This window comes from Phoenix dactylifera, unplaced genomic scaffold (assembly GCF_009389715.1).
Source record: "Phoenix dactylifera cultivar Barhee BC4 unplaced genomic scaffold, palm_55x_up_171113_PBpolish2nd_filt_p 000077F, whole genome shotgun sequence".
Classification (NCBI taxonomy): domain Eukaryota; kingdom Viridiplantae; phylum Streptophyta; class Magnoliopsida; order Arecales; family Arecaceae; genus Phoenix; species Phoenix dactylifera.
This window is the reverse complement of record NW_024067676.1, coordinates 962,138-984,578: the sequence shown is the minus strand read 5'-3', so window position 1 is coordinate 984,578 and position 22,441 is coordinate 962,138. Positions and strand designations below refer to the sequence as shown.

General features: G+C 37.2%; 1 protein-coding gene across 1 annotated transcript; it reads left to right on the top strand.

The window, feature by feature from the left end:
• The first annotated feature begins 194 nt into the window (after positions 1–194).
• On the top strand, positions 195–20,792 carry LOC103715085 (kinesin-like protein KIN-13A). Its single transcript, XM_008802602.4, has 12 exons — positions 195–908; positions 1,614–1,820; positions 4,877–5,053; positions 7,444–7,548; positions 10,430–10,507; positions 10,656–10,737; positions 14,496–14,658; positions 15,642–15,971; positions 16,183–16,401; positions 16,503–17,097; positions 17,193–17,258; positions 19,993–20,792. Exons 1-12 carry the CDS (start codon positions 717–719, stop codon positions 20,173–20,175), a joined length of 2,397 nt encoding a protein of 798 aa, XP_008800824.2. The 5' UTR covers positions 195–716; the 3' UTR covers positions 20,176–20,792.
• The last annotated feature ends 1,649 nt before the right edge of the window (positions 20,793–22,441 follow it).

Below are 22,441 nucleotides of genomic sequence, written 5' to 3'. Positions count from 1 at the left end.
AATAAACATCTTCATCCTTCCTCAAAACCCACCTAACAAATCCCAATCAAGCAATAAAATTCATCTTCTCCATTTTTCTGAAAATCTCCTCATAATTTTTTTTATAAAAAAACCCTCAAGGACATCTACGTCTCACCCTAAGCCCTCCCCAGCATATAAAAAGAGCCCATCCAAAATAAGAAAATTAAATTCATCCCACCTTCACCGGAGAGTCCAGTGTTCTTCTCCATTTGGAGAAACAAATCTCTCTCTCTCTCTCCAAACGCAAAAAGATCACAAGAAGAGAGAGAGAGAGCCTTCCCACGCCACGGGGGCGTGCAGTCTCTTCGACATCGCTTGCTTTCATTCGCACGAAAACCCTCCCACCTGACCTAACAAAAGGGGAGGGGATCAAAAAGCAAAGGAAGAAATCGCCCCCAAATTCTAAAATTAGGGTTTCTTCCTCCCCGATCCCAACCCCCATTGGCCCCAATTCGCTTCATTGGCCCTCGGATCCAGCGCCGGATCTGCTACCCCATCGATCCTTCCATCTTCCCACCCTCCAAAACCGCGGAGATTCCTCGCATTTCCGAATCCCATCACGATCGGCCTCGATTGGATGATCTGCGGGTCTCCGTAGGGATCGGGGGTTCGGGAGATCTCGTCCTGTCTAGATCGTAGGAGGTGTTTGATAGGGAGGCGGAAAGTTGGCGCCCCAACGCAGGTCGCAGCGCCCCATGGGTGGCCAGGTGCAGCAGAGCAACGCCGCTGCGGCGGCGGCGGCTCTGTACGACCACCACCCCAGCGGAGCCGTCGGGGACGCCGGGGACGCGGTCATGGCGCGGTGGCTCCAGTCCGCCGGGCTCCAGCACCTGGCTTCGCCTCTGGCTTCCGCCGACCAGCGCATGCTCCCCAATCTGCTCATGCAGGTACCGGATCTTGCGTCGATCAGAGATTCCTCTGTTCTCGGTGACGTGTTATGTTAAAAACTTAATTTTGATTCACTCTCATGTAGTGGTATTAGAAAAAGATCTCCCTTTTTTGCGTTTTTGCTCTGATTATGCTTCATGACGGGTCTTTTATTTTGAGGGGTATACTTAATGATTTGTCATCTTTTTCTTTCCTCTCTCTGGTTTAATCCTGATTCTTATATTGCGGTGATGGAATTGGATGCTGTTTGCTTAATAATCTTCAAATAGGGTAGTCTTGTGTTCTCAAGATCGGGGTTATTCCTTCGTTTGTTCAGATCGTGGAATATTTGTAATGCTGCAAAGATGAAATTTCTTTTTTAAAAAATAAAATTTTTCTCAAATTTCAAAGCATATAAATGGTCTCAAGATCCGGGGTATCCTTCATATGTAGGTTGTGGAATATTTGTACTGCTGCAAGGATATATTTTTTTAAAAAATGTTCTCAAATTTCAAAGTATGGAAGTACGGGTTTGTATCATTGCTTGTTTACTCGTGTTGTTGGAGTATTTATTCTCTTGTGATGCGGCCTTCACTGTTTAATTATATTTTGCCATTTGAAATATTGGTGTTATTTAATGAATATACAATAGCACTGTTTCTGGTGGTTTCGTTGGGTTTGATGTAGTTTATAATATCCTTCTGTTTTGGGTGCTGTGGCGTTAGGGTTATGGACCACAGACTGTTGAGGAGAAGCAGAAGCTCTTTAAACTTTTAAGGAATTTGAACTTTAACATGGAGTCTGGCACAGAGCCATACACCCCAGGAGCAGCTGGTGCATCTGATGGCTTTTATTCACCTGAGCTGAGAGGGGAATTTGGAGCTGGCCTTTTGGATCTTCATGCTATGGATGACACCGAACTTCTTTCTGAAGTATGATCCTTATGAATGTCAAGAAAAACCAATTTTCAAATCCATTCCTCCATGGAATTTACATTTTTCATGTTTCAATTAACATTTGTATATTGCACCCATATTAATTTAAAGGGTGGCACAATTTTACACTGCATCGCATGATACTCATATCTTCTTTTTATTTCAGTCTTAATAAATGTTTGCTAGATGAACATTTTTCTTAACAAACTTCCTTATTTTTATAATTTAGAAGTACACTATTTGGAAAACAGTATCTGCTAGAAATCATTTCTCATTTTGTTTAATTTGAGAAAGGATACATAGGAATACTTAGAAGAAAGAAACAACAATGAGCATAAGATATATGGGATGAAGCGATCCATTGTTTGTGATTTGCTGAAAATAATATCTCATCATTCTTCTTCTCACAGCTATGTGCAAACAAGAATATGTCATAAATGTGAATGACTGCAGTAGAGAAGTAGGAAAAAAACTAAACTATCTGTGTCTGGTGGAAGAGGCCATCATCATCGTGACATCATGATGGGTTTTTAATAGTAACTCATAACAAACTTTATCTTAATAAATAAAGTATCATAATTAGCTATATGGTCCATCTTTATTCACCTATTATCGACATGTTCTTGGATTCCCTTCTCTCTCTGCTCGATCGTGGTTGTTATAAGCCCATCACATTACTTTCCCATGTAATTCCCACACTTTTTCTTCTTCTTCTTCCATCTAATCTTAAGTGTCCATGCACTTAACCAGACTATTTGTTGGACATGCACTTCATGTCCAACTATTAGTTTGCTTGCATATCTTTCAACCTTTCTTCCTTTTTTTTAACTGTGATTAAGGGGTTCCTGTTTTGCACAAACTTGCATTATTGAAGGATATAATTGGTCCCATATTTTCATGTAGGTTAAAAGATGTGACCAGCTGATTTTTATTCTTGACTAGGTGTGCTGTATGGATTTTGGGATTTTCTTCAGCATATAATTCTGGTGACATAAGAAATGGTCTCATAGGTTTCATGCTACCAGCTGATGCTATGCATATCCTTGCATGTCTGTTGCTACATTAGACTGTATCAAGCCCTTTTAATCAACATATTAACATATCATGACATATGGTGGAACATGCTAAGGTATGTGATAACAACAATAATGACAATTAAGCCGTATCCTATAATTGTAGGGTTAATTATTGAGTACAATCTGCATATTTTAGAAAAGGTTACATTAGTGGATTAATAAAATATTATTCTTAGTTGTTACTATGGCATCATCCTCTCACATATTGTGTAACATTCATAGCTTATGCTAGATGGTGGTGTGAGAAAGAAATTAGGGGAAAAAGAAAATGGAAGTAAGAATTTTGCTGTTTTGAAGGAGATCCACAATTGAGATCATCAATATATAGGTAGTCCACTCTATCCTTAAGCGAAACTATGACTTCGTACTTTGTTCAAGCTATCTTGAAATCTCATTTTAGTTATTTATTATGTCAAAATTTGGTTATTAACTTGATCTGAAGCAATAATAGTAAGAGTGTGGTGATAATTTTATGCTTTGAAAGTTAAAATGCTTATTCATTTTTTAAGAGAAAACTGATTCATTTTGTTGAGTAAGAGCAATCAGGTAGATTCTTTGATGAAGACATGAATAGATCAGATTAAACAAATGATTTATTGATTATTCTGTAAAATTTTAATTAATGGAATTGATAATGAACCAATTAGATCTACTTCAAATCATCTAAATGTTTGCTATTCATTTTTAAAGTTTAATACTTGGTTTTGTTCCAAGGTCCAAACAAGGCTTAAGGAAACGTTTTGGTAATTTCACTAGTGTTGGCTTCGGCTTGAAACTCAGTAGATGTTGTTTAGAAAATTAAAAAAAAAAGTAAAATCAATTAAAGAAGTAGAAAGTTTTCGAGTATGGAGAATTCTTGTAGACTCTACTTCATTTCTTTTAATGAAGATCTGATACCGATAGGTTGTCACTTGTTTCAAAATCACTAAAAGCTCGATGCCAATCCCATTACCCATTTAATATTGTATATGAGAAGATAGCGAGACAGAGTAAGACTGCATTTAGTTGTAGAGTAATCTACCCAGAGTAAATGGGTTCATTTACTCCTTTTCCTCTTTACTCTGGAATAAACTACTCCACCCTAGATGGTGGATTAATTTATTCCAGGTTAACTGGAAAAAGTAGCAGAACTTTACTTTTTAAGATACTGGCCTTACCTTTGGAATAAAGGTTACTTTATTGGTGTTTGGTAAGTTAAAAGTGGAATAGGTGGAAAAGGTCTTTAACTTTATTCTATTTAACCTCCCTTGAGCCTGCAAGCAAACACAGCCTTTAGAGGATGCAAATATTTATAAGCAGGTTAGTGAATCAACCAAGTGTTTTACAAGGGAGAAAAAATTGTCTCTGTGAACTTCAGTAAATAAAACTAAGTCATCTAAATGAATTTTTGAAGATCGAACCAGCCTCTTAAGTTGTTTCATATTTCATTTTCATATTGGCTAATATAAAAACTTTTTAAGTGTAAAAAAATAAGGGAATAACTAGCTTGGGTTAAGGGGAAGGTGGCATTTATGCAATCACTCTTCTACAATGCATTGTGAGTCTGTGACTGTGGTAGTCTTCATCTTTGTTTTCTCTCTCTTCCATGATTTATATGATTATTTGGCATCGATTAGCACTGATTATGTAAAAGCAACAGAAATGGTGGGGGCGTGCTTTTTTTATTAGTAAACCTACAAATTTTACTATGATATCTTTCAGTCATTGAAATTGTCTATTGGGGATCAAACTGTTATCCAATTGTGTGAGAGATCTAATAATTTGATCTGTCACTGGTTTTCCCTTCACATACCCCATCCTCTCCATCAAAAAAAAGGAAAAATCAGTCAATGGATCAATTTCATCATGGATGTAGATGACAATTGTTAGTCAATATATCTTGTTTTTTTTTTTAATTCGATAATGTTGATATCACATGCTATTTTTTCCCTTTTTTAAAGTCCTAATTGCAATTTGTGCTTTGTCCTCTCTTTGCAGCATGTAATGTCAGAGCCATTTGAGCCATCACCGTTCATGCATACCAGGGGTTTTGATAATGATGATGGTGCAGTGCCTAGCAAGCAACAAGGGCTGGCCGATAGCAATATTAGATCTTCAGTCAGTGAAAGAGAAATTAGCACAAAAGAGAGCAATGTAGCCAAGATTAAAGTTGTGGTATTTAAATTGCTTCTAATCATATAAACTTGATAGTTGATACCATAGGGTTGGAATGCATTCTGGATATTGTGCTTTCACATTATTGATGCCTCTGCATTTAGAAAATTTCACCTGGATGTTTAAGATACTTATATTCCAATTTGGAGATAGTTTTATACACTTAGATTTCTCAATGCATGTGAGAGATATTTAGATACTTGAGTTGTAAATGACTTCATATCCTATCCAAACACTATGTAAAAATGGCTAGAGTTCCCAAATTTTCAGTTCTCATAATAACCTTAATTAGATTTCTCTCTTAAGAGTTTTGAACCATGCTAAAGTTCTGTAGAAACGGATCCTAACATTGCTGGACTCTGAGGAGTCCAAGGGGGAACTCTCCTTAATTGAGGATTATTTTATGCATAATAAGAGTCCCATATCCACCAAATTCCAAATTCATAGTGATTTGTTAGTCATAGCAAAACTTAAGCTTATCTAGATTAAGAGCGTAATATCCCAAATATATCTTAAGCAATTTAATGAGGAAGGCATATTAGCTTCCAACCATGCTATCTTTTTAAAATTGATCCTATAGATGAAATCTTTAGTAGTAGCCACATGCATTGGCATGTGCATTATAACTAGTCTTTTGATGGAACAGTTCATTAATGTATTATAGCTTTATCTTTGATAAGATGTGAACCTTGTCACTGTAAGAATGCTGCTATTTCGCCTTTTTTTTGGACCTTAACCCTGAAGTCCTAATTTGCATCTCCTATCACTGCAACCAATATTTTTATTTTCATCCTCATGTATGTTCAACTGGAAGTTGTCAAATATAAGTGGCACAGATAAGAATTCTCCAGGGAATTGGTTCCCCACATACATGGGCTGTACCATTCCACCTGCTATATGGGTGATATTCAAAAGTCTCCTACATTTTATGCTGTCCTTTTTACTATATGGTGAAGTATTATTTTGACGGCAACAGTTTAGGGGTGTTTGCCATTACAATTCTACTTGATTGGCCCACAAATATTTCCTTTCCAGCAGAGATGTTCAAATATCTTTATGTATATTTTGTTTAGTTTATAGGTCCAACCATTAGACTTTTGCTGATTCAATAATTTATGATGGACTGAACTATTGTCATGGAGGAATAACATATTAAACTGGAGAGATTGAATCTGGATTGCTGATAACAAAAAAGAGAGTGCAAACAAAAATACTTATTTAGAAAAAGCACTAACATTATCTACCACATGTTCCAAATATGAGGAGATGTGTAATTTTTTTCAAGAAGTTTTTTAGAAGAGGTTGTCTTTTTGTAAACTTCGGTATATCGCATTCTCAAAGCTTCTATATTAAATTTTATTGTTAATGCTTTGCAAAGGTGATTTCTCTATGGGTTTGTCATCACACTCAAGTTTCAAGCAAACAAAATTTGAAAGCACATTGGTATTGATGAAACAATCACACTACTGCCCTCTATTATATCCCAAGCTGTTCTCTTCATACTAAAGATTGAAATTTCGAATTTTTAATTTGACTTCAGTGAAGCCAATTGAGTTTATGTTTGCATTTTAATGTTTCAGCTGAAAAATATTTTTAAAATAAAAAAGAAAAAGATCATAACGGTAAAGATAAATGAACCATGTGTCTTAGATGTGATGTTAAAGTATATTGTACTGTCTTGAACCCTTCATTGTATTGTTGTTTGGTTACTGTTGTTTGAAACTTTTCAAAATGTATTAGATTATTCAAAGATAACATACAGAAAACTTTTGAGAATAGCATAAGAATTACAAAAAAATTATGTAGAAAATTGATGATGCATCATGTTAAGATTAAAAACGTTATGTGGTGGAAATCTAGTCTATTAGGATTTATGCATTTTTAACAAAAGTTTTCTGCAGTTTACAATATTTATATTTTTATTCGGAAACTTAAGTTATTTCAAGATACTTCATGAAATGTAAGCTCTACAAAGTCTTGTTTAACTGTTACCAATTTCAGCCATTGGTTTAATAGTCCTTTACATGCGTTTCTTTTAGCATTTTAAGATATTTTTGTTCTCTGAGGTCCAGCTTGCAGATTTGAATTTAGTCCTGAAAAAATGCATCCTAGAAGCTTGATACATCACCCATTAGCAAGCTTTATGTTAGCAAAAATGAAGGAGAAAGATCCTCAAAATATTAAATTTAGATTTTTATTTAGTTTACTTGGCTGAAACTAGCTGAAGCTGGATCAGAACTGATTGTTGCAATTGAAACTTGGGCAGTTTTGGATTAGTTTTGATTGGGACTGCAAACCTTGCTTAAAGCTTCTGTTAATTCATTGTTGTTGATTTATGAGATGCACTCGGGAGTCCAATTGACTGGTTTGTTCCCCCCCTCCTTTTTCAGGTACGTAAAAGGCCTTTGAACAAGAAGGAGATTTCTCGGAAAGAGGATGATATTGTAACCGTACATAATAATGCATTTTTAACTGTTTATGAGCCTAAGTTAAAGGTTTGATATCTTTCTTTGTCTGCAGAATATTATACGATTTTGATGTTAACCATCTTCTTTACCATGACTCTCGGATACTTGTTTTTGAATGAGTTCAACTGTTTACTAAGCATGTAGTATGAAATAATATTGCAAAACCTCTGTGAGATTTACAATCCAAGATATTTTTTTCCATTACATGATTGAATGTTATGTGAACTATTGCCTTCACAGTTTGGTATTTTTTTTAATAAATTTGAATTGTAAGACGGTTCTCCATAAGGACCCGTTTTTTGGTGGGTAAATATCATGGAAAAGTTGGTTAACTTTTCCATTGACCAACTTACCCATGTTTTCATGCTTCTCTAGGCGGGTAAGTTATTTTTCCATAGATAGCATTTACCCATGAAATGGGAGAAAAGTTTTAACCACCTGGGAAGTGGATAAGTCATTTTTCCATCAGATGGTAAAGTCACCTTATTATTTTGTCCCTAAAACACCCCTAACCCTAATATAATATTATTATTATTATTATTATAATATAATATAATCTTCACAAAGAACGGGCCCTTAGTATCAAATTTTTCCATGAGCGGGTACAGCAACCTTTTTTCATCCCCCTAAGAACAGGCCCTTGGTACCAAATTCTTCACATGCGCATTATACAATTTCTTAACACCTACATAAATATTCAGTTGGATTTTTCAGCAAGTTACCAATTACCATGTGATGTTTCTTTGTTTGGCATTCATTATTTATTTGCAGGTAGTAGGCTTATTTCCATTTTTTGTTTCCAAGTATTGGCATCTAAATTCAGTTAAATGCTGACCTTGAAACAATATGACCCAATTGTTAACAAACTAGTTCCTCTGTTTGGTTCCACATGTGAAAGAATGATCATAGAGATGTGAGAAATTCTCAAAAAGCCACCATAACCTAGATTTTCCTTGTTTAAATTCTTACATGAGTTCCAGGCTGGTCCATGTGCTTTCTCTTTACATTAGGCTGAAGTAAAGGAACCATATTCAAGGCCACCTACTACTCAGTTGTGCAAGGTTATGAAAGCTAGCCTGAAGGCTTCTACTTCAGGATTAGTGATTAGGGCTTGCTCTTCAAAGTTAGACATGCCTTGTATAATGATTCTGCGGTAGAGAAATGGTATGTATTATGTTGTCACATGATTTCCTTTTATAACTAAAAAAATCCTTCTTGTAACCTAATAAAATTTAAATGGTGTCCTTTGAAAATCAACGACTGACATCAACATCTTGAGTCCTTGGTGGCGAGACACCAAGTTCTTCAATCAAGAGGATGCAATAAAGTTAAACTTTCTCTCCAAAAAATGGTAGATACCCTAATTTATCTTCTTATGTTATTTTTAAGGAAAATAAATTTAATTCTTTATTGCCTCTACTGCCTCATGGTTTTGACTTAAAGAAAGATTTACTTTGTTATCAGGACTTTGATATATCTGGTAAACCCTTGAAGTGTGGTTCTTTCTCCTATTATTGTTCCCCAACAAAGTTACTGGGATCCTTAAAATTTATAAATTCTTGTAGTTAACAGCCTACAAAGTTTTGACTTATATCCAAGGGTCCTACAGGGTTCTGTGAAATTGGTTTATTAGTAGCTTCAAAATGATTGTCTATTTGGAGCAAGGAATTTTTGCTTCTGGAGGAATCAGCTGTGATCTGTTGCCTAGTATCTGATAAGTTGTGCTTTCACTTTCTTGTTAAGGAAGTGATGATCTTGGAATGAAGAAAATAATAAAGATACTTAGTGGCGAGTCTTTTGTTATTCCCGTTATGGGCCCTTCTATTGTTTGCTATTCTGATTTTGCTCAATCCCTTGAAATTTTAAAAATTCACTTATGCTAGTAGGCTGTTTGGGTTAAAAAGAGGCTCCACATCATTGGTATGGAGTTGTGTTTCCGTCTTTGTGAGTTCTAATTATATGGAAAAGATTTCTGTATATCATCATCAGAAAAGATTTGAATAGATTTAGTTACATAAAAAGAAACCTTTTGCTGTGGCTTCAACATGGGCTTGTGTTGAGACTTAAGCTACAGCAGAAGCACCTTATTTCAGGGTCTAACCATGGGCTGGGCCAAGATCAAGCATCTTTGTGCCGCAGCTGAAAGTTTGTTATATCAAATGAAAACAATTTCAAACGTGATGCTGAATTTAAACCCAATGGAGAGATTTGTGGATGAGCTTTCTAATTCAACCAGATTGTATTGCTTGCAGTTTGTATGGAGTGAATGGCTGAAACATTTACTGATTTTGTCACCGAAGAGAGGTTCGATCAGTGAAACAAGTTTGTTCCTTGCGAATCATGGCTCTTGATATTAGGTTCTACCTTGTTGTTCCCTTGTTTTAGCTGGTGTGAATTTTGCAAGGTTCTGAAAGCCTGGTATATAGTGTAGTGTAGTGGGGTTTGTATGATTTTCTTTAGGTAATGAAAGCTAATTGTTACAGTTAGGGGTTATTATAACTACAAAAATCAATATCCTGTTCTTTTGATGAGGTTCATCACTTGCTTGTTGATGAGAGTCTGAAGCCCAGGCCATTGTGAGTGAGATTTCATCAAATGCCCTCATGCCACACTCATATTTGATAGGATGATGGTCTTTTTAAGTTTTTATGCTTAATTGTTTCCATTATTTTTTCAGTGAATGTACTCTTGGTTTAGTTTCTTTATTGCATCATTCTTTGGCTTGAATAATTACATTACATCACCCTTAAGTGCATGATTTTTTCTTCTCTTTTCATACATGGTAACAAATATTTATGATGAATTCTGTTGTTGGCATGTAGCATGCCAACCCTGCAGTGGTTAGTGCCTGCTTTCTTTTGCTTGTTGTACTCACTGACATGACTGATTTATAATCTTGACGTGGCAGGTGGACTTGACTGCATATGTGGAGAAGCATGAGTTTTGTTTTGATGCAGTTCTGGGTGAGCATGTTACAAATGATGAGGTATGATCTCCTGTCAGAATGACCTTCAATTTGTGAGTCTGTTCATCTCTTTTTTTGCCATAAGACTGCCTTGATATGTTTGCACAGAGAACTATCCTACCATTCCTGTCAATTCTGTGTATCTTTTTAAGCTCACTAACCTGAACAGGTATATCGTGAGACTGTGGAACCGATTATACCGACCATTTTTCAGAGAACAAAAGCCACATGTTTTGCTTATGGTCAAACAGGTGTGTTGAACCATGGACAAGATTAACAACCTCTATAGTAATTTCAGATATGCAGTTTCTTTATTCATGTGGAGCTCTGTTCTAGATGTATGGAAATCTTTTATTTTAAAATACTTATTGCGTGCAGGTTTGTTCAACTTGTTTTTCTACAACTTATAATCCCTTAGAAGTTAACGAAACATGATTTCCGCCAAACACTAGAATGCTGGCTATGGAGCAATAACTTTAGAAGGCTTTGTGGGAAAACTGGGCATAGTTTTATGACTTAACATGAAGCTTATGCAAGTTCTCTATGATTTGATGCTAAGATCCTAGGCAAGGCAATTTTTAGCAACAAAAGGAGGTCTTCCATGATACGCTGACTGAGATGCAGCTTGGTGGATCAGGTTAAAGGCCAACTGGAGCCCAACCCAACCCGATAAGGAATTTGACTACCCAATTGCAAGTTGAACCCAGCTCCAAAACCCAGACACAATTTGGGTTGGGCTCGGTTGGGTTGGGTTGATTTAAGCAAGGTTTCAAACGGATTATGTTGAGAGCTCTATTGCAGAAATTGGAGTCAGGTTTAGTTTCGGAGCACCTAATACAAGTTAGCTTTCATGTTAGGCCAGGCTAGTAGGTCGTGGTATTTCAGGTTTGGCTTGGTTGAGTTGCCCAAGCTTTTGACTTGAAACCAACCCAACCTGAAATCAGGTTGACAATTTTCCCAACCAAATCCAAACTGCAGGTCGGTTGGGTTGCTTCAGACTAACTCAGCTTGGGTTGCACCCCTATATCCGAAAGGTTAGTTAGCATGTGGGTGGACTAATCTCACTGATTGCAATTTATGCTCATCTGACCAAAGCAACCCTTAAGATTCCTTTAAACTAGAAGAGGCTAGTTGAAGAGGGAAGATGGGGAGGTTTGATATAGGGAACTGTGTTATCTGAGGAATGAATTATAAACTAAAGAATCAGATTGCAACATCTATCAACTTAAATTTCTTATATATATATATATTAGAATAACATTATAAAAATTCAAAATAGAGCTTAGTCACTTGAAGCAGGAGCTGGTGTGGGTGTGGCAGAAGTAGGCGCAAGACAAGGGTGTGTTTCCAAAGAGATTTGAAGCCGGTGTATTGCCCAAGTTAGAAGCTTCTGACAACTTTTAGATAGGAGAGGAAAATGCTGGGGTTGGGGTGTAAGCGAAGCGTACAAAGTTGTTGGATCATGCCTGATGTAACCCATATTAAGGTAAGTTGAAATAAAGCACTGTTGAAGCCTTGAAGGCATCTAGCTTGCTAACCAATTGTACAACTTGTCTTTCTTTCTTAAAGTTAATTGTCTTTCTTAAAAAGTTAAAAACTGGTTTTTGTTAAACTTTAAAACGTGAAGAGGTTAAAAAATTGAGACTATCATTATTTTTGTCATCCAAAGGAGCGAAATTAAAGAAAAGACTGATGCTGCCCTACTTCATAGGACTGATCAGCTAATATTTCTTAGACCATTTTTTGAAGTTTAAATTACATAGTGCAAATGCTCCGCTCACTGTGCGGACATCCCAGCACATGAAAATGATGATTTTAGGTGGATGAATTATGAGATGATGGCTTGATTTTGAATCATCTCGTAATATACACAGAGAACTTCACTGGGCTGTCAGTTGACTATTCAATCATCTCAGTTTTAATTAGGATTATTGCTAGTGATTCAGAGTATAACTTAAAAAGGATAATCCAACTAAAAAGGGAAAACAAGGTTTGGTACTATCGTTTGTATAGTCCCAACTTCCAAATGAAGGAAAAAGAAAATAGGAAAACACAGTCAAAATTCGAATAAAAGTCTCACTGCATGCAAGAATCTGTGATTCCCAAAAAATTTGATCAGATAATTGTTGATGGCACATGAATATGATGGCCGAAACCAGGTGAAATTGGACCAATGTAATAAAGAAAAAATTAGCGAAGAAGAAAAAAATTGATCCATGCTTCTCTCACGTGCATAGCATGAGGGCTGTGCTAGTAGTCATATAAGATGCCAAAAGAATCAATAATGCTTTTTGATAAGCCTTGCCAATAAATTAGTTTGAATAGGCACAAGAAAATTTGGTATTGAAATAAGGAGAGAGAGTACTAGGAGGAATCAATAATGCTATACAGGTCCTTAATAATTCGTGAACTACCTTATCAAGAAGTTAGCGAAGAAGAAATTATAAACAGGTCCTTAATAAAGAAATTATAAACAGGTCCTTAATAATTCGTTAACTGCCCTTAGCCCACTTGAAGGAAAGAAGAGGAGGGAGTGCAGGTGAGGGGCTGTTAAATTGCCCCATCATCTCCTCATCCAACTATTCAATGTCTTATGATCTTTTGATTTCAACCATGCACCAAAAAACCCACCAAGGTTCAAATTAACATGGTAAAACACTAACTAAAGAGTAAGATCAGTGAGTGGAGCTTTCATGAATCACATTTTGGTGACTGAATGTCCAATGATGAAAATGAATATCCTAGCTACTCCTTGCGTCACATAGACTGAGAAACCAGGCCTTGGCTTTTCTATTTCTTTGGTCAGTTTCCTTTTTGGGAGGGGTTAACAGAAACTGTACATTTGATATTAGAGTAAGATCAGCGAGTGGAGCTTTCATGAATCACATTTTGGCGACTGAATCATCCTATGAGCATCCTAGCTCCTACTTTCATCACATAGATTGAGAAACCAGGCCTTGGCTTTTCTATTTCTTTGGTCAGTTTCCTTTTTCGGGAGGGGTTAACAGAAACTGTACATTTGAGAGCTGCAGCTGAAGCCTTTTCGAATCAGAAGCTTTTGGGCCTTCCTTTGTTGAGTGCTATGTTTTTGATAGAAGGCTGATGATTTTTGTTTTGCATTTAGTATTGGAAATCTAGCCTTAAATAATGGGTCTTCTTTGGCTGCTGCACCTCTTATGGCACATCATAATGGCATATGTAGAGCCTCCTTATAATTATAGCTATTATATATTTATTTATACTTTCATAGTTATTATTGTTATCATTTTTATCTACCATTATCAGTTTGAGACAACATCAGACGTAACTTAGGAATTCTTATTGAATGATGATTCACAAATCCAAAAAGTTTCCCCCATTCTTGGGAGAAGTTAGATGCAGAGTGTCTAACTGGTTTTCATTAGGATAAAAAGATATGGTCATAAACCCATATAGTTCGGAGAAGGTTTGATGGTTATGGTAATGGCCACACCCTTATTACAGGGGACCTACCTCAGTCCAAGGAGCATTCTACATGTCATAAAGGGTTGTATGCCACCTTGTAATAGTCCTATGATATCTGAGAAGTTCACTTCCCTAGTTAATCTGAATTATTTGCCTCTTGAAGGCCTGTCTAAAAAAATGTGCCTTTTGAATCAAAGAATGTTATTTGCATGCCTATTTATTATCGCTAAACGTGATTTTAAGTTTTAGATCTGCTCTGCATGGCATCCTATTTTTGTCAACAAGGAAGTGGTGTATCCTTGAAGTTCTTGCACATAGCATTCATGCCAGTTTGTATGATGATGTTTGATTCTCTTAGAAATTAAAAATGAAAAGGATGAAATATGAGGCTGAAGGTATGGTTTGAAACTAATATCTGAGTAGAAATTTTTGTATACAGATGCAAATCTAATATACAAAAATACTCATTTGCCTATATCTTTATAGATTTATATTTTGGCACATTTTTATGACAAGTTGTTAGTCATCAAAATAACCATAATACCTGGTTTACTTGTTTTTCCAGGTAGTGGGAAGACATACACAATGAAACCTTTGCCTCTCAGAGCTGTAGAAGACATTGTTCGATTGTTGCGTCAACCATACTACCATAATCAAAATTTCAAATTGTGGCTCAGCTATTTTGAGATATATGGGGGGAAACTTTTTGATCTTCTTTGCGATAGGAGGTTGGCTTCTCTATACCTATTAATGTTATATAACTAGTGCACCTTATCTAGGGATTTTAACTTAATGGTATTTGCCAAGGTAGACGAAGAGAAGAAGAGAGAGCGCGGGGAAGAGAGGGAGGGAGGAGACCCGTCGCCGCCATTGGAGAGCCGCGGAGGGGCGGTGGAGGCGGGAGGGGGGGGGGGGTAGAGCCCGCGGGGGTGCGGCGGAGGCCGAGGCCGCGTCCCTCCCGACCTCCGCCGCTCCTCCGCGGCTCCCCAATGGCGGCGACGGGTCTCCTCCCTCCCTCTCTTTCCCGCGCTCTCTTTCCTTCTCTTCTTCTTCCCCGGCTCCGGTGGGGAAGAGCGGGCCGGTTCGTATCGGCCGGTTCCGGGTAGGCGACCGGTACGCCTACCGGATCTGGTACGGAGAACCTTGGTATTTGCCTTGTTTTTTGTTCAACCAAGTTATCAAATTTCCATTGTCAATAAATTTTTGTTTGATTCTCTCTCCACAAGTTCTTGGAAATACCAACAAAATGCAATATGTGGCATAAAATTCTCAGCCGTTTAATCTTCTAGTTATTCAGTAGAAGTTTTCTTGATAGGTAGTTATTGGAAAAATAACTAAGCACTTGATTGATAGATGTGCAGAATATTGCTTCTTCGGTCATGTGCAAGGATTTATCTTAATGCTTTAAGAATTAAGACAAAGCTCTCCAGTAAGTTCATGATGAACAGTTCTATATGACATGGTTGATTGTGGAATTTTTCGAGTCCCAAAATACATGATGCCCTCATACTACTGACAACATTTTTTCCTTATTTAATTAAATAATTTAATAAGTGACTGGTTTTACCAACTTGGACAGACATTGTGGGCATGTGTACTATAACTGGGTACTCTTTCAATTTCTGTTTTGTCGTTAGTTGTCACAAATGGTTTTGCAATGTTTGTTTTAAATGGAAAAACCGTAATTCTTTCCCTATAATGTTTTCATCAGGAAACTCTGCATGAGGGAAGATGGAAAGCAACAAGTTTGTATTGTTGGATTGCAGGAATTTGAAGTCTCAGATGTTCAGATTGTTAAGGATTTCATTGAGAAAGGAAATGCTGCACGTAGTACAGGTTCTACAGGAGCCAATGAAGAATCATCAAGATCTCATGCCATCTTGCAACTTGCCATTAAGAAGCACAAAGAGGTAGTTGACACCAGAAGGCAGAAAGATGGCAATGAATCTAAGGGTGGCAAGGTTATCGGGAAGATCTCTTTTATTGATCTTGCTGGAAGTGAGCGTGGTGCTGATACTACAGACAATGATCGTCAGACACGGTGTGTCTTTCAGAAAAGTTTTTTATTGCAACTTTAATTTGTTTATATTTGTATCTTGATGTGACCACATAACGATGCAATCAATTATTGTGTTCAAGTGTCTGATTTTATTTACTGTGTGACCCTTGCTAAGTGAGATTCATTGATTGTTATTCTTCAAAATGCTGTTTTTGATGTTAGTTGATATATCTGTATTATTTTCTCACTTCAGAATTGAAGGAGCAGAAATAAATAAGAGCCTTTTGGCTTTGAAGGAATGCATCCGTGCCCTAGACAATGATCAAATTCATATTCCGTTCCGTGGGAGCAAACTGACAGAGGTGCTTCGTGACTCTTTTGTCGGCAATTCAAAGACTGTTATGATTTCTTGCATTTCCCCAAATGCAGGCTCTTGTGAACATACCCTTAATACCTTAAGATATGCTGATAGGTATGATTAGGTACATTTATTGAATCTGAACTATAAAATTGCGTGAGAATTGCTGGGTTGTTGTTGGAGCTTTACTGACTGTCTTATTGTTATCTGAATAGGGTTAAAAGTCTCTCCAAGAGCGGTAATCCTAGAAAAGATCAAGCTACTGGATCATTAGTACCTTCTGGCAAGGAATCAGCTTCAGCATCATCTTTTATTTTCTCAGTTGAATCCGAGGATCTTCATGAGCAAAATCAAGAGGTGAAAGTGGCGGAGCTGCCAAGGAGAAATGCGGAAAGTTTTTCATATAATTCCACATCAGAGCTTGATAGGAATTCATCCAGTATGATGTCAAATTACACCCATAATGGAAGGGAAGAAAGTGGAGCAACATCAGGCTCATTTGAGAGGGAGAGGGTTGACATAAAAAGCAGTCAAAGCAGTTACAATAAGAAGTTATATTCTTCTGTTCAGAACTCATTTGACAACCAGGATGAAGAAAAAGTATCAAAGGTCTCTCCACCTCGTAGAAAAGTTTCTAGGGAAGAAAAATCTGAAAAAACGAACAATTGGTCAAGAAAAGACACTGCAAGTGAATTACCTGTCGCAGGCCGTAAGCAGCAACAAATGTTTGACTCTGTTTCTAACATTTCATCAAGGCAATATGAACAGGAAGTTTCATGTAATGATGGTGAAATCGATGCCTTACTCGAGGTAGCGAACATGTCCTTTCATAATAACTTTTTTTTCCTGTTATTGATTGATAAAATATGCAGTCTTTGATCTTTTCCTTCTCTTGATTGGTACAGGAAGAAGAGGCTCTTATGGCAGCTCATAGAAAAGAAATTGAAAATACAATGGAGATAGTGCGCGAAGTAAGCCATCAGTCCACTTCCTTCTATTTTTTTACTTTTGGCAACTTTTGTTTTTTGGGGATCCTTAGTGCATTTGTTATATGATTGTTTATAGACCTTCCATTATTTGATTGCAAGCTATCTTAATTTTTGATTTGCATTATTCTTGAGATTTTCATTTTCAAAGTCCTTTTCTACCTTCCTTTTCCAGCTTGGTCAATTATATGATATAACTAAATAATGAATATATGCTTGATTTCTTTCTTTAGGTTATTGACCTTTTATCATATAATTTTGAATGTTCATGCACTTAATAAGATACATAGTCAAACAGGACCATTGTGCCTATTTGTTTCCTCTCCACTTGATCTAAATTGTCCATGCACTTGATCACATGGTCAACTTCTTGGACATGCATATTCTTTCTACTGGACCATTGTCTTGTTGGGCCTGATTTTATCATTAACTGGACATGCTCGTATGTCTATTCGTTCTTACTGTACTTGACCTCACACTTATAGCAGACCATTTAACCATGTGATACATCTTTTCTGCTCAGCACCTACTCTATGACATCCATGGATTTGTTTTTTTTCTTTTGAGCATACTCCATCATGCAACCAGTCCCTCTACAATTTTTTTTGCAAATTTAAATGAATATCAATTTCATGTGCCATGCATGTGCATAGTAATATTCTCCACTTAATCTTAACCATCATTATATATTTTTGCCATGACAGTCATGCATAGGTGTACAGTGCCATGAATAAGTTTTTATGAAATGGTGGTGCTTATGTTTGTCAAATACTATCCTTTCGTGATTGGATGCTGAATAGCATGCATCAAAAAAGAAGTTGCCTTATGTTACTATCATGAATGCGGCTCTCCATATGAATGCAACCCAACCAACCTTCTGCACCCCACCCTAACCCCTCAACTACCCCACACCACTGCGCATTTCCACCACCATACTACCAGTCACATGTGATCCTTTTGCTATGGCTTTTTTCTTCTTTTCATATACAAATTGCTATTGCTTAGTGCATGGTTTTGTAACTCAGTGATTTGAGTCAATGCTTGCTGAGAACCTGCCATATATCTATATTAGTTGGATCATAAAAGATTGCTGTTGGAGTTTTGGAGGTTGTATTGGATAATTGGATCAGTCAAGTCTACAGACTTGGTGCATTTCCCAGCGTAACATTCATATTAGTATTTCCTGTCAAAGAATCACAACTTGTAATAATTTACCTTCTAAATGTTTGATTCCTTAAATTATAGTAGTTAAGTCAATGCTTGTATGACTGCTAGCAACATTATTAGAACATTGCTGCCATTTTATGTTTTGCTCCTTGCAATCGCCTTTTGCTCCAGCATCTACACACAAAAACGGTGATACAAACATCTCCAAAATTGTTTTAACCAAAGTTTTATCTTAAATTTACAATTCCACATCTTTGTGATGTTCCATATTTAGAAGATGGATCTGGATTGTTCTCAAAGATTGAATTTATCTTAAATCCTTTTTTATATGTACAAAGTGAATTTAATAAAAACGATGGCTAAGCGTTTTCTATGGATAGGTCATAGTAGTGCAACAATAGTCATCTGATTAAATGATGATATTAATGTTTCTAATATATCTTTTTTCTTTATTTATTTGTTTGTGTCAAAATATGTCATAGCTCACCCAAATTTCCAAGTTGACTCACTAGAGTCTACTTTTCCTGAGTGCTGAACTTTCAAACCGTTCTTTCATTAGTGCATACTGTTTCTTCCACAAATTTGTTGTTAGTTAGGCAGGCTAAGAGGTATTAAAAGAACTAATTGGGATAAGTTATTTTAGATTTGGTATCTATGATTCCCTGAATACTCTCCAAAAGCAAGATTCTATATTTAGAATGCAGAGAGGAATCTATTGGAGCTATGATACATCTTACACACTAGTATCTCATCCACTTAAAACAATCTAGCTATCGTCTCTAATCACGGTTGTAACCCATTGACCTGGTCCAACCTGTTTTTCTGGCTGGAACATTGCTAACCTTGCGTATGATCTAATCATTGTGAGGGGCTCTGGTGACTGTCGATCCTACAGCAGTCTCCCCAAGCTCCCGTTGCCATCAATGATGTTTTCAACTTCCTCTGCCCTTCATCACCATCCCTCCTCTCCCCCCTGACAGCGAAACCTCCTCTTTCTACCAATCCCCCTACCAGCAACCAGTCCCTCCTCTCTCCGCTGTTCTGATTACATGTCCAGCTGAACCATGGGGAACGAGAACCATGGACACCCCTTTCTTCAAAAAAGATCTCCTTGAATTGCTGGGTTAAATTTGGTTTCAGTGTTTTGGATGGTTTCGCCGTACAGCCTGCTCGGTCAGTTGTCTTTTCTTAAAGATTTGGGTTTTTGGGTGACCCAACCCACCAGAGCTCCTGGGTGACTGGTCAGGCAGGTTAACTTGTTTGGGTCTCTAAACATAGGTTTTGATCTTAATAACTTTCAAGTAACCTTTCATTAAGCAGATGTCATTCTGTGCGGATTTTTCTTATTTGAATGTGATATTTTTGCTCAATGATGATTGGTATCAATGGATAAGCTATGAGGTGTGAATATTTGTGGTTAAAAATTTTTGGGGTGAACAAGTGGTTTATGGGAAAGAGGCCTTATGCAGTTAGCACTTAGTTATTAATTTCTTCTTTGTTTGTCAATTTCATGCGCCGCCGCTGCTTATCCCAGTGTTATTTATCTATGTAGGAGATGAATTTGTTGGCAGAGGTTGACCAACCAGGAAGCCGCATCGATAACTATGTGACACAGTTAAGTTTTGTGCTCTCTCGCAAGGCTGCAGGCCTGGTTAGCCTTCAAGCCCGATTGGCAAGGTTCCAGCATCGCCTAAAAGAGCAGGAGATCCTTAGCCGCAAGAAGGCACCACGATAGTTGCTTCCTTCTGATATTCTGGGATGTTTTCCCATTGTTTCCGGTGGCCACTTGTGCCCGGAGCCCAGTGGCCATTTTTTTCGTTCTTTCTACATCTCAGCCATATCATCAGTTAAAAAAGGTTGGTGCCTTCAAGAATGTGCGTGAGCTCTGAAGTGTGGAAGATGTAGGTGACTTCGGCAGAGCCCCCTTTTAAGTTCAGTTTCCTTTGGTTACCACCGTTGTTTGTGGTGTGCGGCTGTCTGCTCTGTGAAGCGCCAGGGTGTGTGGGAATGCATGGTGATATTACTGGCCAACAGTTTGTATGAAGCGTGTATCTGCTATCAAGATTATGGGGTTGATTCTGGAGGACTGGTACCAGAATAGTGTTAGTTGGAAGAAAAAAAAACGAATTTTAGGTGGTTTAAACATTAAATCTCCAGAGATGTATGTAACCCTCTTTCAGTCATTGTATTCTTTATTTCTATGTACGCTCTTTGGAAGAGCCGACCGGACCGAGAAAAGAAAAGGTGTGCAAATAATATTTGTTACTGCAAAAGATTCAGCACCATTAAGTAGGAAACATCTTGTTGGCTGAATTTATCAATGAAATCCCGAGATCATTAAAAAGCTACAAATCTGGTTAGGCTGTTAGTTTTACATGCTTATTTTGTGATTTATATGATCACCATGGACAATTTAGAGTTTGTAGAAAGCGATGTTACTTTGGCATTGCTGATGATCTTGAGCATGAAGCATCAATACTCATCTGTGTTTCTTACTGGTATATATTTTGGTTTATCATATATTAGAGTGGATATGTAGCAGGGAACGTATATATTTTGGTACCTGTATTCTCTAGTACTACTTCTATGCTTGAGTGCTTTATCAACTGAGTGCAACCTTCGCCACCCTCGTTTAACTGGGCCCCAAGCAGGAGCAGGAGTACTAGATCCTCCAATGTCCTTTGTAAATGACAGCTTAAGTAGATTCAGCCACTAGATCCTCCAATATCCTTTGTAAATGACAGTGTAAGTAGATTCAGCCTGTCTCCTACTTACTGCTTATGAAAGATTAAACAAGAAACATTTTGTTGACAAAAAGCCTGTTTTAGGGGCCTCCTGCTTACTACTTACGGAAGATTAAACAAGAAACATTGCGTTGACAAAAAGCCTGTTTTAGGCAAGTACAAAGCCTTGAATTAGTGTTGTTTTGTAACGGATCATCACACCTAGACCCTACCAAAACAAGCTTCCCAGACCCATAATGCAAACCATGGAATAGGTTATCAAGCCCACACCTACCTATCTCTCTATGTGTATATACAATGCCTACATTAGAAAAGAAAATGCTTGACATTTTGAGAGCCTAAGTCCCTACACATGCACAAATTATGGTTTTCTTTTGTTCCATTTTTCATGTTATCACATTCCATGTTTATCCGATTTGAATTGGATATCATACAGTTGAATGGATTTCATCCTCCACGCTGATAGTTAAAACTAGATTTTATTACTCTAAAGGTATGTCCATGGCAGACAACTTTACAAGGACAAATTTGCTTTGAATGTTACATAAACAGCTTCCTTTAATATTGATTTTGATATCTTATGGGATCAACCTTCCTAATAACCTGATGGCGTTACTATTTTTTTTTCAATTCTTAGTGGCTTATAATTTCAAGCATTTTAAGGATTTGTAATGGCACAAAACAAAAAGGTTCTAGTGAGGTTTGTAGCATGGTCCAGGTATCCAATATAAAAGACTAAACAAAAAACGAGAGAAAAAATTCTGCACTAGAATCAGTGTCTTTTTTTTTCCCCCCCACATTGTATTGTACCAAAGGACTTAGACAAAGCTGCCAACTGCCAATCCCCTAGTTAACCAACCACTGCATTTAAATAAAGAAGACTAACATAAGCCAGGAGTTGTATAATGGCCAGTTTTCTGAATATGAATCCAATTACCAAAACCTACCTTAGGTTTTGCTAAATTAATTACAAGACATTATCTCATGTTTTCAGGAGGGGTCAATTCCATCTTGACTCACAACTGACTACGCAAGTACTTGACTGCACCCAGTGACCTTCCGTCACTGAATTAGAAATTCAGGTAGTCCGATACTAAAGTACAGTGAGTTGCTTGCTAGTCACAGATTGCGGTCTCAGGTCAGAGGTCCAAACTTATACCCATATCTATTCGGAACATCTCTCGACAGTAGAGCATTCCGGAATTGGTCACGTTCGGTGAAATGTACTCCTACACTTCACCTGTGTGGCATACCAGT

Coding starts and splice junctions, on each gene's coding strand:
- LOC103715085 (XM_008802602.4), top strand. CDS start 717: ATGGGTGGCCAGGTGCAGCAGAGCAACGCCGCTGCGGCGGCGGCGGCT. Junction 14,659..15,641: donor GATCTTCTTTGCGATAGGAG/GTTGGCTTCTCT, acceptor TGTTTTCATCAG/GAAACTCTGCATGAGGGAAG. Junction 16,402..16,502: donor ACCTTAAGATATGCTGATAG/GTATGATTAGGT, acceptor TTATCTGAATAG/GGTTAAAAGTCTCTCCAAGA.